This window comes from Saccopteryx bilineata, chromosome 12 (assembly GCF_036850765.1).
Source record: "Saccopteryx bilineata isolate mSacBil1 chromosome 12, mSacBil1_pri_phased_curated, whole genome shotgun sequence".
In the NCBI taxonomy this organism is placed as follows: Eukaryota; Metazoa; Chordata; class Mammalia; order Chiroptera; family Emballonuridae; genus Saccopteryx; species Saccopteryx bilineata.
Window position 1 is genome coordinate 14803509 of NC_089501.1, and position 17604 is coordinate 14821112.

The window sequence follows — 17604 nt, forward strand, 5'->3', positions numbered from 1 at the left end:
AGATGCATGAGGAAATGGTTGTAGAATCTGAAGGGTCTTCTTCTGATGCCAAGCAGTCATTGACCCCTCAGCAGTTTAGCCAACCCAAATTGAATGACTTAGTAAGAGATTTGGGCCTATCAAAGAAAGCAGCTGAGTTATTAGCCTCCAGGCTTCAAGGAAAGAATGTACTTCACCGGTCAGCTAAAGTATCCCATTTCAGGAAGTGTGAACAAATTTCTGTGAACTTTTTTTCCGAAGACAAACACTTTGTTTACTGTCATGATATCAGTAGTCTTCTCAGCCAGCTAGGTGTTACCACTTACAGTCCAACAGAATGGTGGCTATTTCTTAGCAGCTCTAAATGGAGCCTGAAATGTGTTCTCCTACACAACGGTAATGTTTATGCAGTGGTTCCAAATGGTTATTCAACTCATCTGCGAGAAGATTATAATGACATAAAAATTGTCCTCGACTTTCTGAAGTATGAGGAGCATAACTGGATCATTTGTGTGGATCTTAAAATGGTAAATTTCCTGCTAGAACAACAGAGAGGTTTCACGAATATCCTTGCTTTCTGTGTTTGTGGGACAGCCGAGCTCGAGAGAAACCTGGACACAGAAGGAGTGGCCAAAACGTGAAGCTCTGGAAGTAGGGATGCAAAATATTGTGAATGAACCTGTAGTTAATCGAGACAGGATCATTTTTCCCCCACTTCACATCAAACTTGGCTTAATGAAGCAGTTTGTTCAGGTTTTGAATAGAGAAAGTGAATGCTTTCAACATATTATTTCTGCTTTTCCTGCCTTGTCTTTTGAGAAGATTAAAGCAGGTGTATTTGATGGACTTCCAATTTGAACCCTCATACGTGACGAAGAATTCGCCAGGAATATGAATAAGGAGGAGAAAGCAGCATGGCATTTTTTTGTGGCAGTTACAAAGAACTTTTTTGGCAACAAAAAAGCAGAAAACTATGAACTTCTGATTCAAAGGATGCTGTTGGCTTTCTGCGACATTGGATGTAACATGAGCATTAAGATTCACTTCCTGAACAGTCATCTTGATAAGATTCCTGAAAATCTTGGAGCTGTTAGTGATGAGCAGACTACTGCTGGAGCATCAAAGGACATTGTCCTCAACAAGTACACAAATGCAAGAGCTACAAATGCAAATTTTTGCCTGAATAGAATTTAAATAAGTTTTGTGCAAATTTTATGATTAAAATAAGTGTTTTAATATGTTCTATTTTGAAATTGTAGACAAATTCTGATGCAATCATATCTTTTAGTGTATTAGTGTATTTACTGCATTATATAAATTATTATATTTTCACAAAGATGGTGCCCAAGAAGACATTCTACTTCACTATGTTAAACTAAATGTTGAAAATTTTACAATAAGATGAAAACCTAAAATCTTGAATTGCAAAAAAAACCCTGTAGCTTACAGAGAAAAACTAATGTCAAATTTGAGATCAGCACACTCGAATTAGGTAAGAACAAGTGTTTTTGTGAATGCAACAAAAATTTTGTTCCCCAGTGTAATAATGGCCTTTCTAAATGGATCAAGCTATTATTTTCTCTGTTGAACTCAGGAGGAGAGAAGTAAGTAATTGGAACCACAAGCATCCAACATTAGCAAATAAAACAATACAAAGGACAACCCCAAAGATCTAGATATTTTATCAAAATAAAAACATAATGCAATGTTTCCCAGCTTTTCTGAAGATTTTTAAGGGCCATTAGTTGCAGATAAAGAACAAGCCATGCTGAGTTTTTAAGTCTGTGAGTACAGAAAGAGAATGCTTTGGAGATTCCCTGAAATGTCTGTTTTTAATTTGCAGAGTAATTCTCCCATTTTAGTGACCAATATTTTCTTGTCATCTTGATCCATGCCGAAAGAGTATCATCAGCGCCTAAGTCAGAAAACAGAAAATACCATGACATGCTAACTTTATGACCTTTGAGATGCTCTGGTGTTTGTTTCTTCATGAATTAAAATAACTCTTTGAAAGGGGAAAATAATCTAAGTTACAAATTTGATTTTTTAGAAGAAATCACTTCCTGCTTTTCAGGAAATAGCCTCCTGGTCCTTCCCCGCACCTCCGGGCAAAGCTACTCAGTTTCTTAAAAATAAAATAAATTTTGTTTATACTTTGGATTAATTTGATGAAATTTTATATAACCAGTTCAAAGAAAAAAGTTCATGATAGCTTCAAATATAGCATTTATTTAATACTTTAAGTACTATATGACTATCCACATTTGCTGTTTACATTAAAATAAATCAAAAACCTCTACCTGTTTACCTGACATCAATATCACTGTGCCCTTTTTAAAATGCCTAATTTATATTCAACTAATATTTCCCAGCAACTATAGTAAAAGCAAATATCTACATTTGAATTTTAAAGTTCTATAAGAATTTGGAGAAAGGTAAAAATTTGCCTCAAAAGGTTTCATTTGATATTACTCCAAATCTAAAAACAAATGTAGGAGGTATTGGGCCATTTTGCAGTCAGCACATTTTTATGGACTAAAAAAGTCTAATAAAAAGGAATTCCGTCATCAACCAGTACCAGAGGCCTCTCTGGCCTAAACATCTTTTTGGCAATTCAAACTGCATAAAGATGAGATTGAGATAATGATAGAGATAGAATAGCAGGAAAGGTAGAGATAGAAAAAGAGAGAGGGATAGAGTGGTCGCTGGAGGAGTCAGTAAGCCAGTGACAAGCATAATATTGAGAGGGCTACTAAGGTATCACCACAGGTGAGGTTGTTGAGCTTAAGTGGTTTTATGGCATGGCGCTAGGATTTATTTTATTTTTCTTATTTAATCACTTTGCATCAGTTTTGAGAGTCATGTAGCATAATTACATTTAACTATCACAACCTTAATATTTTATGATGGTGATTGTGCAATGAATTTCAGTAAGTCAAAAATATTGTATCATCATAATCATCCAAGTTCCAGTTGGCCTCAGCCAACCAAGTAAATATATTGACTTTTAGAGTTCTACCATGTAAGTTATATTCACAAAGACATTAGAGGGACAACGGCACACATCAAGTGAATATACTAACAGGTAAAGGCATAGATGCATATCAACTAAAGTTGAAGAGCTAAACTTTATATTTTGTTCAAGAAATAAGTTAAATAAAATTAGTAGAATGGCAGGTGAAGACATCATCGGAGAACAGAATTAGAGGAAGAGCAAGACTGGGAGAAGTGCGTTCTTTCATTTAGCAAGCATGTATTGAGCTTCTATCTGCTAAGCCCCAGGCCCTGAATGAGCTGGTGGAAGGCCATGCAGATGAGTGGGACACCCTCTCTTTCCTTGGGACACTCATAATTCTCTACAGAGATACCACATTCATTTGTTTATTCAGCTTTTCTTGCAAAACTGCTCTCTATGTGTGCAAGCAGGCTCTGTGATGAGGTAGGTAAAATAGTGTCTTCACTCCAGGGCATATGGTGCTAATGACAGCCAGGTGGGCCTGGTACACTCAGTTTGCTATGGGAATGGAGAGCCTGCCTGTTTAGATCAAAGCACACAGAAATCACGTATAATAGAAGTTCCTCAAGAATAAGCAATAAAATAAGTACCCTACACACACACGGGGGTCAGAGCCACAGACCACGGGTGGCTGGCTAGGGGCCCCTGCTGGCCCTGTTGGCTCTGGGCAGGCGGGGCCCTGGGTGCAGGGGGCTGGGCTTGGCTCCACGCTGCACTTCCTGAGCAGTGAAGTGAACTCAAGCAGAGCTAGGCAGGGCCGGGTGGCAGAAATAAAGCCAGAGAAACATAGAAGTCAAGGTCCCTGAGGGGATGGGAATGTCTTATGAGCTTATGTCATCCAAAAGCTTGAATACCATTCTGTAAAACCAGGATACAAATGGGGGTATCTACTCACTGTAAGGAGGCATTGCAGCATGTAAAAGCAGGTTTCACTGATAGGCCAAAAATACGTCATCTCCTGGACACTATTGGGTGAGTGTAGTGACCAGTTAGTATGGGGGAGGGACTCAAGAGTGAGCGTGAAAACCAGACTGAGGGGGTCTGGGGTGTGGTCACATATGGAGGCACCATAGAAAGAGAGAGAGAAGCTTGAGTGGGTATTTGCAGAAGGGAGGGGTGGGTGTGTGTGTGTGCGTGTGTGCGCGCACGCACATGCACATGCACACGCGTTAAGAAGAGAGCATTATCATATGTGATTAAAGACTGGAGGGGAAGAGCCAGAGGTGAGAGACTGGCTGAAGCTGAAAAGAGAGAAGAAAGAGCAAACAGTTAAATGATGCTGCAATCTTCCAGTACACTGTGCTTAGAGCAAACAGAAAAATTTAATGTCATTTAGTGTTGATTCATTCTGTATCCTAAAAACAATGTTAACAAAGATTTTTTAAAATCACTATTTAAATAACTTGAAAAAATGCACTGAAGCTGTGCTCTAGGAGTCCAGAGAGGAGTAGTTTAGCGCTAACTCTGGCTCTTATACACTCAGTGTGCTCATCTATGGGTCTAGTCAAGACCCCCTTAAAAGGCTATTACAAAGATTAAGTAATAATCACATGAGTTTTGGAAACTATAAATGTAAACGTAATACAATCTACTGTATATGTTATTTAAAACTACTGAGTTCAAATAATATTTGTCGTGCTATCACCATGACTTGTGAGAATTTGCCCCAGCTTTTGAACATGGTGTGTCTCAGCACCTCTGTCAATAAAATCAGATAACTTGGGACCATAGACCTCTCTCCGGTGTGTATCGCCTGAGGTTTAATGACAGAGAAGAGTAAAATTAGTTTAAATCTTTAAGGGGGGAAATCCTATGTAAATTTAAGAGATAATGAACACTTTTCAAAGAATGCTTGATGTTCTTTGAGAATTTTCAAATCATAAGATGATTATAAAACAGTATGCATTTATTTATTTTTTTTGGTACTGCTATTTTATAATTTTAGTTTGGCTGTAGAAATACGTTAAACAGGTTAATGACAGAAGGTTTCTTAGTTTTTTCTTTGTTAAAAGGCATCTATTCTAATGGCTTTTATTACTCTAATAACCAACTTGGCTAAGGAGTTAAGCTACCAGTAAACTATTGGAAAATCATTCTGTTGGTATGTTTTATGCTATAAGACCACAGGAGAAAAGCCGGAGCCAAAACTCATTGAAAAATAATAGCCTGCTTACTAACATCAGCTCTCAAATGGTTTCTTTTCTGTGGTTATAGATACCAGAGTGAGACCTCCCCCTGTAGCAATCCTGGCATTGATCTTTATTAAAACATTGTTCAAAAAAGACTCATGACTGACCTACTGCTGGTACCAACAATTTGAGTTACCTGGAGCACACTTCTCCCTAAACTTCTGAGTTTGAAACTTTTAAATAAAGGGATCACGGTGATTCCAAACTGGAGAGATACTGCCCCCAAGGGGCACTTGTAAATGTGTAGTGACATTTCTTAGTGGTCAGGGCCCCGCTCTACTCTGCAAAGAATACGGGGCAGTCCTGCAAAATGAAGAATTGTGCCACCTCAAATGCCAGTAGCAGCCTGAATGATATTTAATATCCTTCCTGACAGTCAGCGATACCAGTGGCTGTCCATTACTAACCCACTGAGCCACCGTTTACTGACCACCTATGTCTGCTGGGCACCAGCCTTCCTTCGCTGGAATGGCTCAGAGTCCTTGACTTGGACTCCTAGTCTTCTCTCCCCTTCTGTTCCTCCAAAAAGTCTTCCCTGCACATAGGACCTGGCATTTATAAGTAAGAGGGTTTTTTTTAGTTCAGCACATTAAGGAAATAGCTCCCAGGACTCATTACATGCTGAGAACCAAAAAGGCTCACTTCAGCCCTCCCTAAAGATTGGAAGCCGACCTAGTTTGCCTTCTGTAATTTTGGGATGGATGCATTCACTCCATTGACTGAGGGCATCCAGCCAGATAATGAAATCCCACTTGTGGAACATGTAGCTAAATATTTCAACTATTGATTCAATCATTTCTAATTTTTAAAACAAAACACCAACTGTTTTATGCCCAGTGAACAGTTTTCACTGGCAAACTGAAATTTCCTAATGTACTTACATGGCATTTGAGGCCAGTTGTAAAACCTGCTTTAGAGTATTTTACCACATCAAGTAAGATCATTAATTTGCTAATCAACTATGCAGTGAGTTGCCTCCTTTGGTAGGGCAGTCCCACCAGCCACCTCCCCAGTACATAGCCACTGTGGGAGTGCTGTCCCCTCTGGGCCTGGTCCCCAGGCACCACAGTGCTAAATTACTATTCACGGGCCCTTTCTCATCTTATCATATCACAGCAGCCCAGGGACAGCTTCTATTCTGACTGTTTGTTTCATTGTGCAAAGAAGATCAGTGTACGGTGCCAGGTCACACACAGCTTTAGGGATAGCGGGGATTCCAACTGCTGTTTACAGTGCCCAAAAGCCACTCTGATAGGGATGCTTTGCAAGTACAGTAGTCTGCCCTTATTCATGGGGGACATGTTTCAAGACCCCCCAGGAGATGCCAAACTATATATATATATAATTTTATGTACGTACATACCACGATAAAGTTTAACTTATAAATTAGGCACAGTAAAAGATCAACAACAAGAATTAAAAATAAAATAGAACAATGATAACAATGTAAACAAAATAAAAGTTAATGGAACACAAGCACTGCAATACCGTGGCAGCTGATCTGATAACTGAGATGGCTACTAAGTGACTATCGGGTATCATACAGCGTGTATACACTGGACCACAGGATGATTCATTCCTGTCCTGGCAGGATACCACGGGACAGCCAGGTTTTATATCACACCACTCAGAGCAACATACAATTTTAAATTTATGAATTGTTTATTTCTGGAATTTTTCATGTAATATTTTCAGACTGTGATTGACTATGGTTAACTAAAGCCAGAGAAAGTGAAACTGTGGAACAGGGGTGGACTACTGTATACAAACATATTTCAGCCTTTAATGAATCTTGGGGACTCTATTTTGATTATTAAAAATTCTTAACACATATTGGTTACATAACTATTATTGGATACTTCTTATGAGCCCAACAAGGTTTTGGATACTAGGAATATATTCCTGCTCTCAAGGACCTCTGGAAAAGTGGGGAAGTCAAACATTATGCCAATAAGTTCGTATTAGTTATTATTACAATTGGCACTATCTAAGTCTAGGTGGTGGAAGTGAGAGAGAGAGGGTGGCATGAGTAGATTTGAGAGACGCTTAACAGATGGGATTGGAAGACCTAGGAGACCCTAGGACGTGGCAGTAAGAGAAAAGTATAAGGGGTCACTGTCCTGTATCTGGCTGCTGGGAGGGAAGGCCACTTGTAGGGAATTCTCGCAGAAGAGCTGCACTAGGCAATGGTGCATCACCAGTTTCTCACTTGGTGTATGGAGATTGGAGACCAGTGGGACGTAAGTTTGTCTAGAGGAGACTCCTGTTTTCCACGGAGTATCCAAAGGTCCCTCCATCTTACCAGGGAGTGGATGAAACAACCGTTCTTGGAGCCCAAAGCATGTGTTTGGAAACAGGATTATATAGACTGGCATTAAGACCCAAGTACTTTATAAAATGCTTTCACATGTTTTATTTCTGAACTTCACAATAATCTTTGGGGAAAATCAGTAGTTGGTATCTTCTTCTACTAACAGGAAATTGAGGCTTCCTGAATTTATGATTTGCGCCAGGGTACACTGTTTTAAGGAAGGACCTAGCACTCACATTCAGATATCTGACCCCTGGCACGGAGCTCTTCTCTTTTCACCGTGTTGTTTCACTACATGATCAGGGTGAATTCCTCACAAACTCTCGGGGCTGTCAGGTATAACATCACTACTTGAAAAATATATAAGAAATGAAATCGAAGTTATTTTTTCCAAATACTATTCAAACTTTTCACTTCTATTACTGTTTTTTTACAATAGCATTTTAACATTATTTGTATACTTCTGAGTAATATTTGTATTTAGAGCTATTATTATTTCTTTTTGGAGTAGTGAAATTTCAACTTTTACTGGATGTGGAAAGGGCGTTGTCTGGAAGAAATTAAGTTCACATTCTTTGTAAATTCTAATAATTTATAAAACACTGTCAGACCTCCGCCCTCATACCTCCCATTCCCAGATCTATTCCTAAAGGGACAGGATCATCTAAAATGGCTCAACCAGTTAGAAGGTGATGGAAGACAATTGGACTTTGGGTGATGGGAATGCAGCATAATCAAATATCAAAATAACCTAGAGATGTTTTCTCTGAACATATGTACCCTGATTTATCAATGTCACCCTAGTAAAATTAATAAAATTTTTTTAAAAATATGGCTCAGTGTATTCTCCCAACATATGAGGTGCTCCTGTGGGGTCGGGGCACTGAGGAATCCGGTAGCCACACTGCCCTGAGACAATAGGGGCAGGAGACTCTTCATCGGCCTCTTCTCGTTTGCCTTCTCCCCTTTTCCTCTAGTCTAAGGATGTTTAAGTAAAGCTAATTTGAGCTTGCTTTTGAGTCTGTTTTAGTTGCATCAGTTCTGTTTCTACCTAAACCTCAGGTTCAGGAGAGAGAGCTTTTCTACAGAGCTCAGTTTTGTTTCTTTACCACATGAAAAGTTTTGCCCTGAACCTCCTGTTGTTCTTTTCCTTCCCCCACTAGCTCCTGGACTGTTTTGTGATCCCAGTGGTGATTTTACTCTCCTGGTTCTTCCTGCTGATCCGGTACAAGGCTGTGCATTTCGTCGGCATTGTTGTCTGCATCCTGGGGATGGGCTGCATGGTGGGAGCGGACGTGCTTGTGGGAAGGCACCAGGGAGCAGGTGAGTCTCGTGTGTTTGCCAGGTTACCTGCCTCCATGGGGGAGGCCAAGGCAAGACGTGGAACGTTGGGTGGAAAAAAAGGAACCTGGTCTTCCCACTCTCTGTGTCTTACTCATGCTTGGTTCCCACACCTAGAACAGTACACGTCACATGTGCTTAATACATTTCTTGAGTGAATAATGGAAGCAAAATACCGGTTTTATGCTATTTCTACAGGAACTCAGAAATATTCAGACCATGTTTAAAAGTGAGAGTCAGGACCCACTTGGAGGATGTTTGAGAGGCCAGAGCTGCCTGGCCCAGAACTGCAGGTCAGGGATGGTGTCAGTGGGTCCGTCAACTCCTGAACCACAGGCACCTTCCCCACCCCCACCCACTACCCCCAACTCTTTCTGCCCCCAGTCAGAGAAAGACTGAGCTTTCAAACTACTAGGTGAAGGTGGATACATAGATCTAATGGAGATTAGTCTCCTTATGCATGGGTTTTGGTGTTTTTGTTTTGGAGAAAAGGTTTTTAGTAACAGTCATAGGTAATTACCTGTACACCTGTAAGGTAAAGCTTTAAGGTTTCCTCATCAAATTGTTATGAATCTTTTGGGGAGCCCTGATCCAGGATGGTTTCCAGAAGTGGAGAGAAGGTGTCTGCAGTCCATGGCATTGGATAGTCTGCCTTGGAGCCTGTGCAGGGTATATAACGTGAGAAGGATGCAAACAACACTTACATTCCAATCCTCTGCTTGTCACAGGTACAACTGATCATCCACCCTGGGGAGATGGCATGCCTGTGAGCTCACTGTAAAGGAGATGGCTTTTTCAAGTTTGTCAGTAAAATCAGTGGGCTTATCAGTGCATTCCCCCCTTGCTGCCTTCCTCCAGCATCATCAGCCTCTTTTGAAGACCATGTCTGCATCTACTGATGTGTGGGGAGAAGGCTTGCAATAAAGGCGGCTCTTGAGACGATTATTGATGCTGGAGTGTGTAAAAATGACTTAGTAAAGCCAAAGTGATACTTGCCCATGACATTTCTACTTTCCTCAGAGAATGTATGGATATAAAAGAAAGGTTAAAAAGTAATAAGATTAAGGTAAAACTCAATTAAGATAGCACCTTATTATAAAAGACATTTCTTGTTCCTCAAAATATTCCTCTCCTACCATAATACCTTTATTGCATCTTATAGTTCATTTATCCATAACATTAAATCTGATAACCTTTTTTTATTATTATTAGATAATTTTTTACGTATTTCAAGGAAAAGAAAGTATTTTCAGGAAGTTAAATAATTAAACACAATCAAGTAAAAGTGACAATTTTATTGGTGCCAGGTACTTTACACACATTATCTCATTTAATCCTCTTGATTATGTAAAAAATGTATTTTTATTTTCATTTTTGCTGATGAAGAAATCAAAGCTCAGAGAATAAACTAAAACATGTGGCCCAGATGTGAAATCTAGCCAGCATTATTTCCTCTACAACATTTAATATGTACTTATTTTTCCATAATTGTGACTCTTATAAGAAATGTACAGCTGTTCTACTATAGTAAATTAGAGTAAATAACTGTCTCAAATTTCCCAGAATGGGTGGGCTTCCCCAGCCATCTGGTGCTAAAACCAAGGGAATCCTCGGAAAATAAGATGGTTACATTTAGAGCTAAAAAATATTGAATAGGATGGGTTTATTTTCATAAATTGCATTAATAGTCTTTTAACACTTCCAAATAGTGTAATTCACCATTTAATTCTTGATAACGGTAAATAGTGATTTTGAGTAAGCAGTTATGACTGGGTTGATGAGAACCAAGAAGCAATCCAAAATGAGAAATAGCCAACCCAAAGAGACAAATAGTTAGGTATTCAAAGGGAATGATTAATTCACTGTCTTAAATGACTATTTAGTGTACATTTGGAGAGTGCCAGATGATATGCTAAGCATTTTCACAATATTTTGCATTCTTTTATTTACATTATTTTACTGTATGCTCACAATAACTTCATTTTAAAATAAGAAAACTGAAGCACAGAAACATTGGGAATAGCTAACCCAATGTTCATCAGTTAAGTGACAGAGATGTGATTAGAACCCATGTCTACTTGAACTGAAGGCTGTTGCCACTCAAAATCTTTACCACACAATGGATTAAGACCTTTTTAGTCAGCTTGATTCACTTAAACACTTAAGAATTTGAAATTCGTCGGGACCTATGCTGGGGATCACACAGAATATTTAACTAAGTCACAGCCCATACCCCTGCCCCAAGCATTATAAGAAAACAGGGGCAGGAGGGAATACATACAAGTTAACAAATAACAGGTAAGGAACAGAACGAAGCAGGTGCCATATAAATGTACAGTGGTGTAAAATTCAGAGGAAGGAGAAAAGGCACTGGGTTGAATAGACTTAACTTTAAATGTGTTTATTTACCCCAAATTTGCACCCTTTGTCATGGTTTCATACATACACAAATGACAGATTTGCTGAGTATCATATAATTTCCCCAGTGAACATTGCACAGAAACCGGTGCCACCATGTTAGATATCTACTGCACTAACAGTGTGTAAAACATGAAGTCACATGAGATTTCCAGTTACTTACATGCAAATTGTAAATACAAAGTATTAACTTTGGTACTTTCTTATACTTATATCAAATACTTCATTATATAATATAGTTGAATAAAATCATGTCCTGGTTAATTTAATTATATTTAATCAACTAAATTTTTAAACATGCAATATATATACATATATATATATGTATGCCTTTTTAAGAGATTTAAAAACAAACACACAGACATGAAATTTTAATAAATAATATTTAATCATTTTGTCACTAACTAGAAAATACTTCTGAACCTACACTTATACAAAACTATATTATTATTAACAATAATTATCACTGCATTGGTAAAAGCCCAAAGTATTGGAGACTAGATTTCATATAGTCAAAGGCCTGTTAATGGAAAAGGCCATAACTATACAAATGCTGAGTTTGAAAAGATTAGTGAGACTATTCAGTGAATCAGTATGGCATCTTTTTAAGACAGTTAAAAGGTAGACTGATGTTCCCCTAACTTCTATTAAAATAATTTATCATCATTTAGCATTCTTGAATTCATTTATATAAAATTAATTTTGTTAACCAAGAATTCTATTGAGCAGCACTTCCACCCTTCACAAGTACAACAATAATTAGCATTCATGATAATGACCCCTTGTCATCACAAGATTCTGAAATGGCTACTGAATGAAAAGCGGCCAAATTATGTTCATTATAATTTTATTAATGGATGCTGTTTATTTTATGGGTTATTCTTCAAACTTACTACTTAGAATTACAAGTTTTGTCATTATTTTCCAGTTGATACACACAAAAAAGATTAATTAGGTTGTTGAAAATGACACTCTTTGTCACAGCAACCCTAATTTCCCCAGATGTATCCAGGGACCTCCCACAAGGTCTGGTTTCATGTTGAGACTTCATCTGCTCCCCATGACCCCAGGAAGGGCTCCCAGCCCTCACAAATCCAGATTCTCAGCTCCATTCCCTTGACAGTGACTCCCACAAACTCTCGACATTTGGCATCTCTTCTCCTTTTTTGCCAATTCAAGAGTGAGAAGTTGCCTTAAAAAAAGTGATATCATTTAGAGTGGATATGTAATACCCCAAGATGACCACAAAGGTGTGAATGAAAAGGTCTTTCCCCAAGTCCAGCCAAAATTCTTTGACATCAATCTGCATCTAGAAAATTCTCAATGCTCCCAATGAACAGTAAGAATCTAGTTCTACAGTTCTAGATTGTTTGAGCTAATCTGGAAATCCAAGGCTACTCAAGTTGAGTTTTTCCCCTAAGATCATGCTGGAGAGAGCACCCTCCATTCCACACTATTCCTGTCTCAGATCAGCACAACTGTCAAGTTATATGCACTTAACTGTGCAGAACAAAGCTGGAAATGGCTTGGGTACCATTCACCAATAAGGTCACCCCACTGCTGATGTCCACTTTTCTTCCCTGTCTTCCTACTTCCCACGGTGGAAAGAGTTTGCCTAATTATAGGAAATAGCCAGGCCCAGCATTAATTTAAATTTGGACATTGCCCTAGCCAGTTGGCTCAGTGGTAGCACATTGGCCCAGCCTGTGGATGTCCTGGGTTTAATTCCAGGACATTCACATAGGAGGAGCGACCATCTGTTCCTCCACCTATCCCCTTCCCATGTCTCTCTTTTTCTCTTTCTCTTTCTCTTTTCCTCCCACATCCATGGCTTGATTGGTTCTAGCACGTTGGCTCCACGGAGCCTCAGCCTCAGGTGCTAAAAATAGCTTTATTGCAAGCATCAGCCAGAGGTTGCTGGGTGGATCCCGATTGGGGTTCATGTGGGAATCTGTCTCTATCTCCTTTCCTCTCACTTGGAAAAGAAGAAAAACATGAGTAAATAAAAATAAATAATAAATAAAATTGGACATAAAGCAAAACCAACCAAAATTGAGTTGAAAACAAATAGATATTATATATATCTATTTGTTTTTCTTTTATATATATATATAAAAGAAAATACTATTGTGCTAGCGAATTTCATATACTTTCACTCTTATGTTACTTACATTAGGGGAGTAAAAAATTTCAATCCATAATCTTATTCTCATTTTCTAAGAAGGAACACATTTTTCCTGTGGTCAAAATAGAGTCTCAACTACTTCTGTTATAGCTTCTCTCCCTGTATAGCAGAGGGCGGAAATTTAGACTGCTTCTGTTTGTTCTACACCATGTTCACTAAACTGTTGGAAAGCACCCTACAGCAAATATAACATGCACATATATTAGCATATATTCATAGACATATCCCCAGATGGAGACATGGGCTTTGTGGAGATAGTGCATTTAGAAGAAACTGGCCCCCTTTTTAACTAAGGAAGACTTCTGGTGGGATCCTATCTGACCACACACAAACAAACTACTAAATCTCAGTTGGCAACTTACACAACACCTGTAAAAATGTCAGAATAGAACAGCCATAAGAAGCTAATTTTTTTGGTACTAAATTCTTGTTAGGAAAATGCTAATGAAGTTCCCTCTGTTTTTATTTGGTTCCTAGGGGAAAATAAGCTAGTAGGGGACCTTCTGGTCTTAGGAGGAGCCACACTCTATGGTATCTCTAACGTCTGGGAAGAATACATCATCCGAACCCTGAGCCGCGTGGAATTCCTGGGAATGATTGGACTCTTCGGGGCATTTTTCAGTGGAATTCAATTGTGAGTAAAAATAAAAAACTCAAACAGTAGAGTCTCTTAAGCCTTACACTTAACAATTTTTTTTCCTTTGTTGTAAGGTTGGTTGGTCACTTTATTTTATAAAAATCAAGACTGGAGTCTGTCACCAACCTCCCACGTAAAATCTGAAAACTCAGTATCTTTATTAATAAGTTTGTTCCAAACGAAACAAGTTTATTATAAATTATTAGAAAAACATAAAATGGACTTCGAAGATAATTTACAAGAAACCATTAGAAGTACATTGATTTCCCAAAGCCAGCCCGTGGTGTTTTATTTAGAGAAATAGAAAACCTAAGTGTAAGTGCCATGACTTATGCACTTTCAAAAAAGGACATTCTTTTTACTAGTGCAAATTGCCACTAGAAAGCTTAAAGTTTTCACTTACCTTTTTAAATTTTTTTATTTTATTGCCCATGTATTTGTATGAGTGAATCGTGCTTCAAATTCATCTCTTAGAAATGTAGTGTTTCCATTTTCCTTAAATAGGTAAAAATATAACACAGACATTCTCAAAGCCTCAAAAAGTCAAAAACACCAATTTTTCAATAATTCTGGCATTTGGAACATATAAGTCATCACTGACTTATGCCTCATAAATTACCATGAAAATAAATATCAAACTACAATTTTTCACCAAGAAAAACCATATATTTAATTTCACATGTGATGAATAAATGTATGACTTTCAGTCTCATTTAACCAAATCTGCTTTTACAAAGCACATACTTTGTAATTATATTGGTTCAGTGGCTGAAATTATTTATGGGAGATATTTTGACATCACCTTAAACATGTTTTGGAAATAGGCGATTTCCAAGAATTCTCCAAATTTCAGTACCCTTGGATAGAGGTGAAAAGCTTCATAGCACACAAAGCACAGAGAAGGGAAGACTCTTTGAGGATTTATTTTTGGTTCATTTTAAAAGCATGATGGCATTTTAAAGCTTCTAAATTTGGTGCTTTAGGTCTGTGAGAGGAAGAGAAATTGCCTAGTTCAGCTACTCAGAACCAACATTTTGTAGATGGATGGCTCATTTTATGGATTATTATTCTTGAATCCAAAAACTGTATTCAGAGATCTAGTGCTCGTTTGCTTCAGTTACAGTATATTAGAGTCTACTGAGCCCTTCAGAGACACTGCTACCAAAATAACAGAAGTTGCCTATGGGTGAGTTTGGCAAATGAAATACCTTGAGGACACACAGAAACCAAATAACGCTGGTGGAGTGGTACCAGCCTCCCCTCCTGGTCCTCTTCTAGAGCAGTGGTTCTTAGCGTGTACAGCTCTGACTAGTAGCACGGGTATCACGTGAGGACTCCTCAGCTAGGCACATCCACGGTCCCCTCCTGGATCTACAGAATCAGAATCGCTAGGAAAGGGGTCCAAGAAACTGTTCCAACATGCTCTCCAGATGACCTCTTTGCACACTTAAGTTTGAGAATCACTGCCCTAGACGATGCTCAATCAGAAAATTGATTAAACCCACAAGCACAGAAATTTCTTTTCAGGAAGCCTTAAAAGCAAGAAGAAACAAAGGTCATAGGCAGACCACTTGGGTTTGAAGGTCAGTGGGAGGTTTGAACTCCCAAGCCCATTGGCATACTCTCACTGCTGCTGGCCACACCTGGCCAGATCCTTCATGATAAACCTCAGTCTGACTAATTTAGACTTGGCCTCTGCATGGCCCAGAAGTCGTTTTGCAATTCAATTGGTTGCTTCATGATTTGTATAAATTTGCTAAGTGAAAAGAAGAAGTAAGATGACTCATAATTTTGCTCATCGGGTTCGTTTTCTTTCCATTTGCAGAGCTATAATGGAGCACAAGGAACTGCTGAAGGTGCCCTGGGACTGGCAAATAGGTAAGGGGTTTGCTCACCTAGGGTGCTGGTTTTAGTGAACCTGAGAAATACGTTTGCAGAGTAATGTGAGTGGGGGTGGGGAACAGACAATGAAAGGATTTAGAATGTAGGGGACAAAAGAAAATAAAAACCCCTTGTCATTTTAAGAATTCTTGCCACCAGAAGAGACTGAACTGTATGATTCATAATGTTTCCTAATTGAGCTTTTGTCCATTATCATCCTCAAGATGTCATTAGTGTGGATGCAGAGTATGTCATTAGGTTAAAGACCAACCAGAAAGAAAAAATGCCCTGAGGCAGTGATGGGACATAAATGACAGCAATGTGCTCTAGCCAAGAAACACAAAACTGATGCGATCATTAAAAAGTGGCACTTTGGTAAAGGGGAGAAAATGGAACAACAAAAAGGCATAAAAGTAAAAACAATGTGATGGACATTGTGAGCCCATAGAAACCCTTTCAGAAGGGAGCATTTTGCACAGAAGAAGTGGTTAATTGATCTCTGGGTGGCCCTAGCAAAAATACCAGGCACATGCTGAGCTACTTACTAGTAGTCATCCAGGCCATCTCCGATTTCACTTGTTTCTCAAGTCACTATTCTCTAAAAAAAAAAAAAGAAGACAAAGACGAGAAAAGAGCATTACTTATTATATAAGTAATGTCCTATTAATCACACAGAAAGCTCTAGAAAGGACTGACATTTAATGCCCTCAGTCGCAAAACTATCCCCTTACTGTCTATAGTTTCTGCAATGAACCCAGAGCGTGGCTTATGGGGGTGCTGGAAAAGTGTGTGCACGGTGAGTGTAAAGAATACATGGGGGTTCCCACACCGAAGCTGGCTGCTCGAGCCATCTACAGTTTATATGAGCTTTGATGCAATGAACAGCTTAAGTCAAACTCTGCTTCCATGTGCAAGGACCACAGTAACGTGAACGTCCCTGCAGCCCTCTACCTCCCCTCGGCCCCAGAGCAACCGTTGCCACGTGCTGCTGAGGTAACTCCCTCCGAGGACACATTGTAAGCTACAGAGTATGCCTGACTCTCCCTGGGAATTATCTCTGGTGACTTCAAGAGCTCACTAGCGCTTGTGTCTGTCACAGAGTCCTGCCATTTAATTTTACTCTAGTGTTGCTATAGACTGTGACAATAAAATGATAATCGATAGAGAGGAGGAGATGGGGGAGCGGCGGAGGGCAGTGGCGGAAGGATTCCAGTGGCAGTCACAGGCGTATTTGCCTTTGTGACTCTCAGTACCAGGAAACAAAATGTTACCAGTGCCCGGTAACACTTCACACGCAGTAGTCTGTGATTATAAATTAATTTTATATTAATGGTAATAGCAATAATAAAATATAATTTGTCTTCTAATTATGTGGACGTCCTGTGCACATTCACCAAGGTTCTGTCATAATTTAGTGTTAGCTAAATGTGTCATTAAAAGGTAGTTTAATCTGAGCTCTCACATTGCCATTAAAACGTCAATCCCCTGCAGTCAGACATGATGAAGGACCGTGTAAAAGGAGCACATTATGGAGCCATTTGTTTAATTCCTGATGGGAAACGAGGCCACATGGTCTAGAAAGGACATCAAATAGTCATCCTTTTCTTTCTGAAGCAATGGTAGAGTTGAGTTTGAGATTTTTTTTAT

The 17604-nt window shown here is 38.9% G+C and overlaps 1 protein-coding gene across 1 annotated transcript in view; it reads left to right on the forward strand.

The window, feature by feature from the left end:
* Positions 1–17604, forward strand: part of SLC35F1 (solute carrier family 35 member F1) — a 414559-nt gene that overhangs the window by 348865 nt on the left and 48090 nt on the right. Inside the window, exons 4-6 of the mRNA XM_066248018.1 lie at positions 8659–8818; positions 13917–14073; positions 15902–15954. Of these exons, the coding sequence (XP_066104115.1) occupies positions 8659–8818; positions 13917–14073; positions 15902–15954 (370 nt within the window). The remainder of the gene's footprint in view (positions 1–8658; positions 8819–13916; positions 14074–15901; positions 15955–17604) is intronic.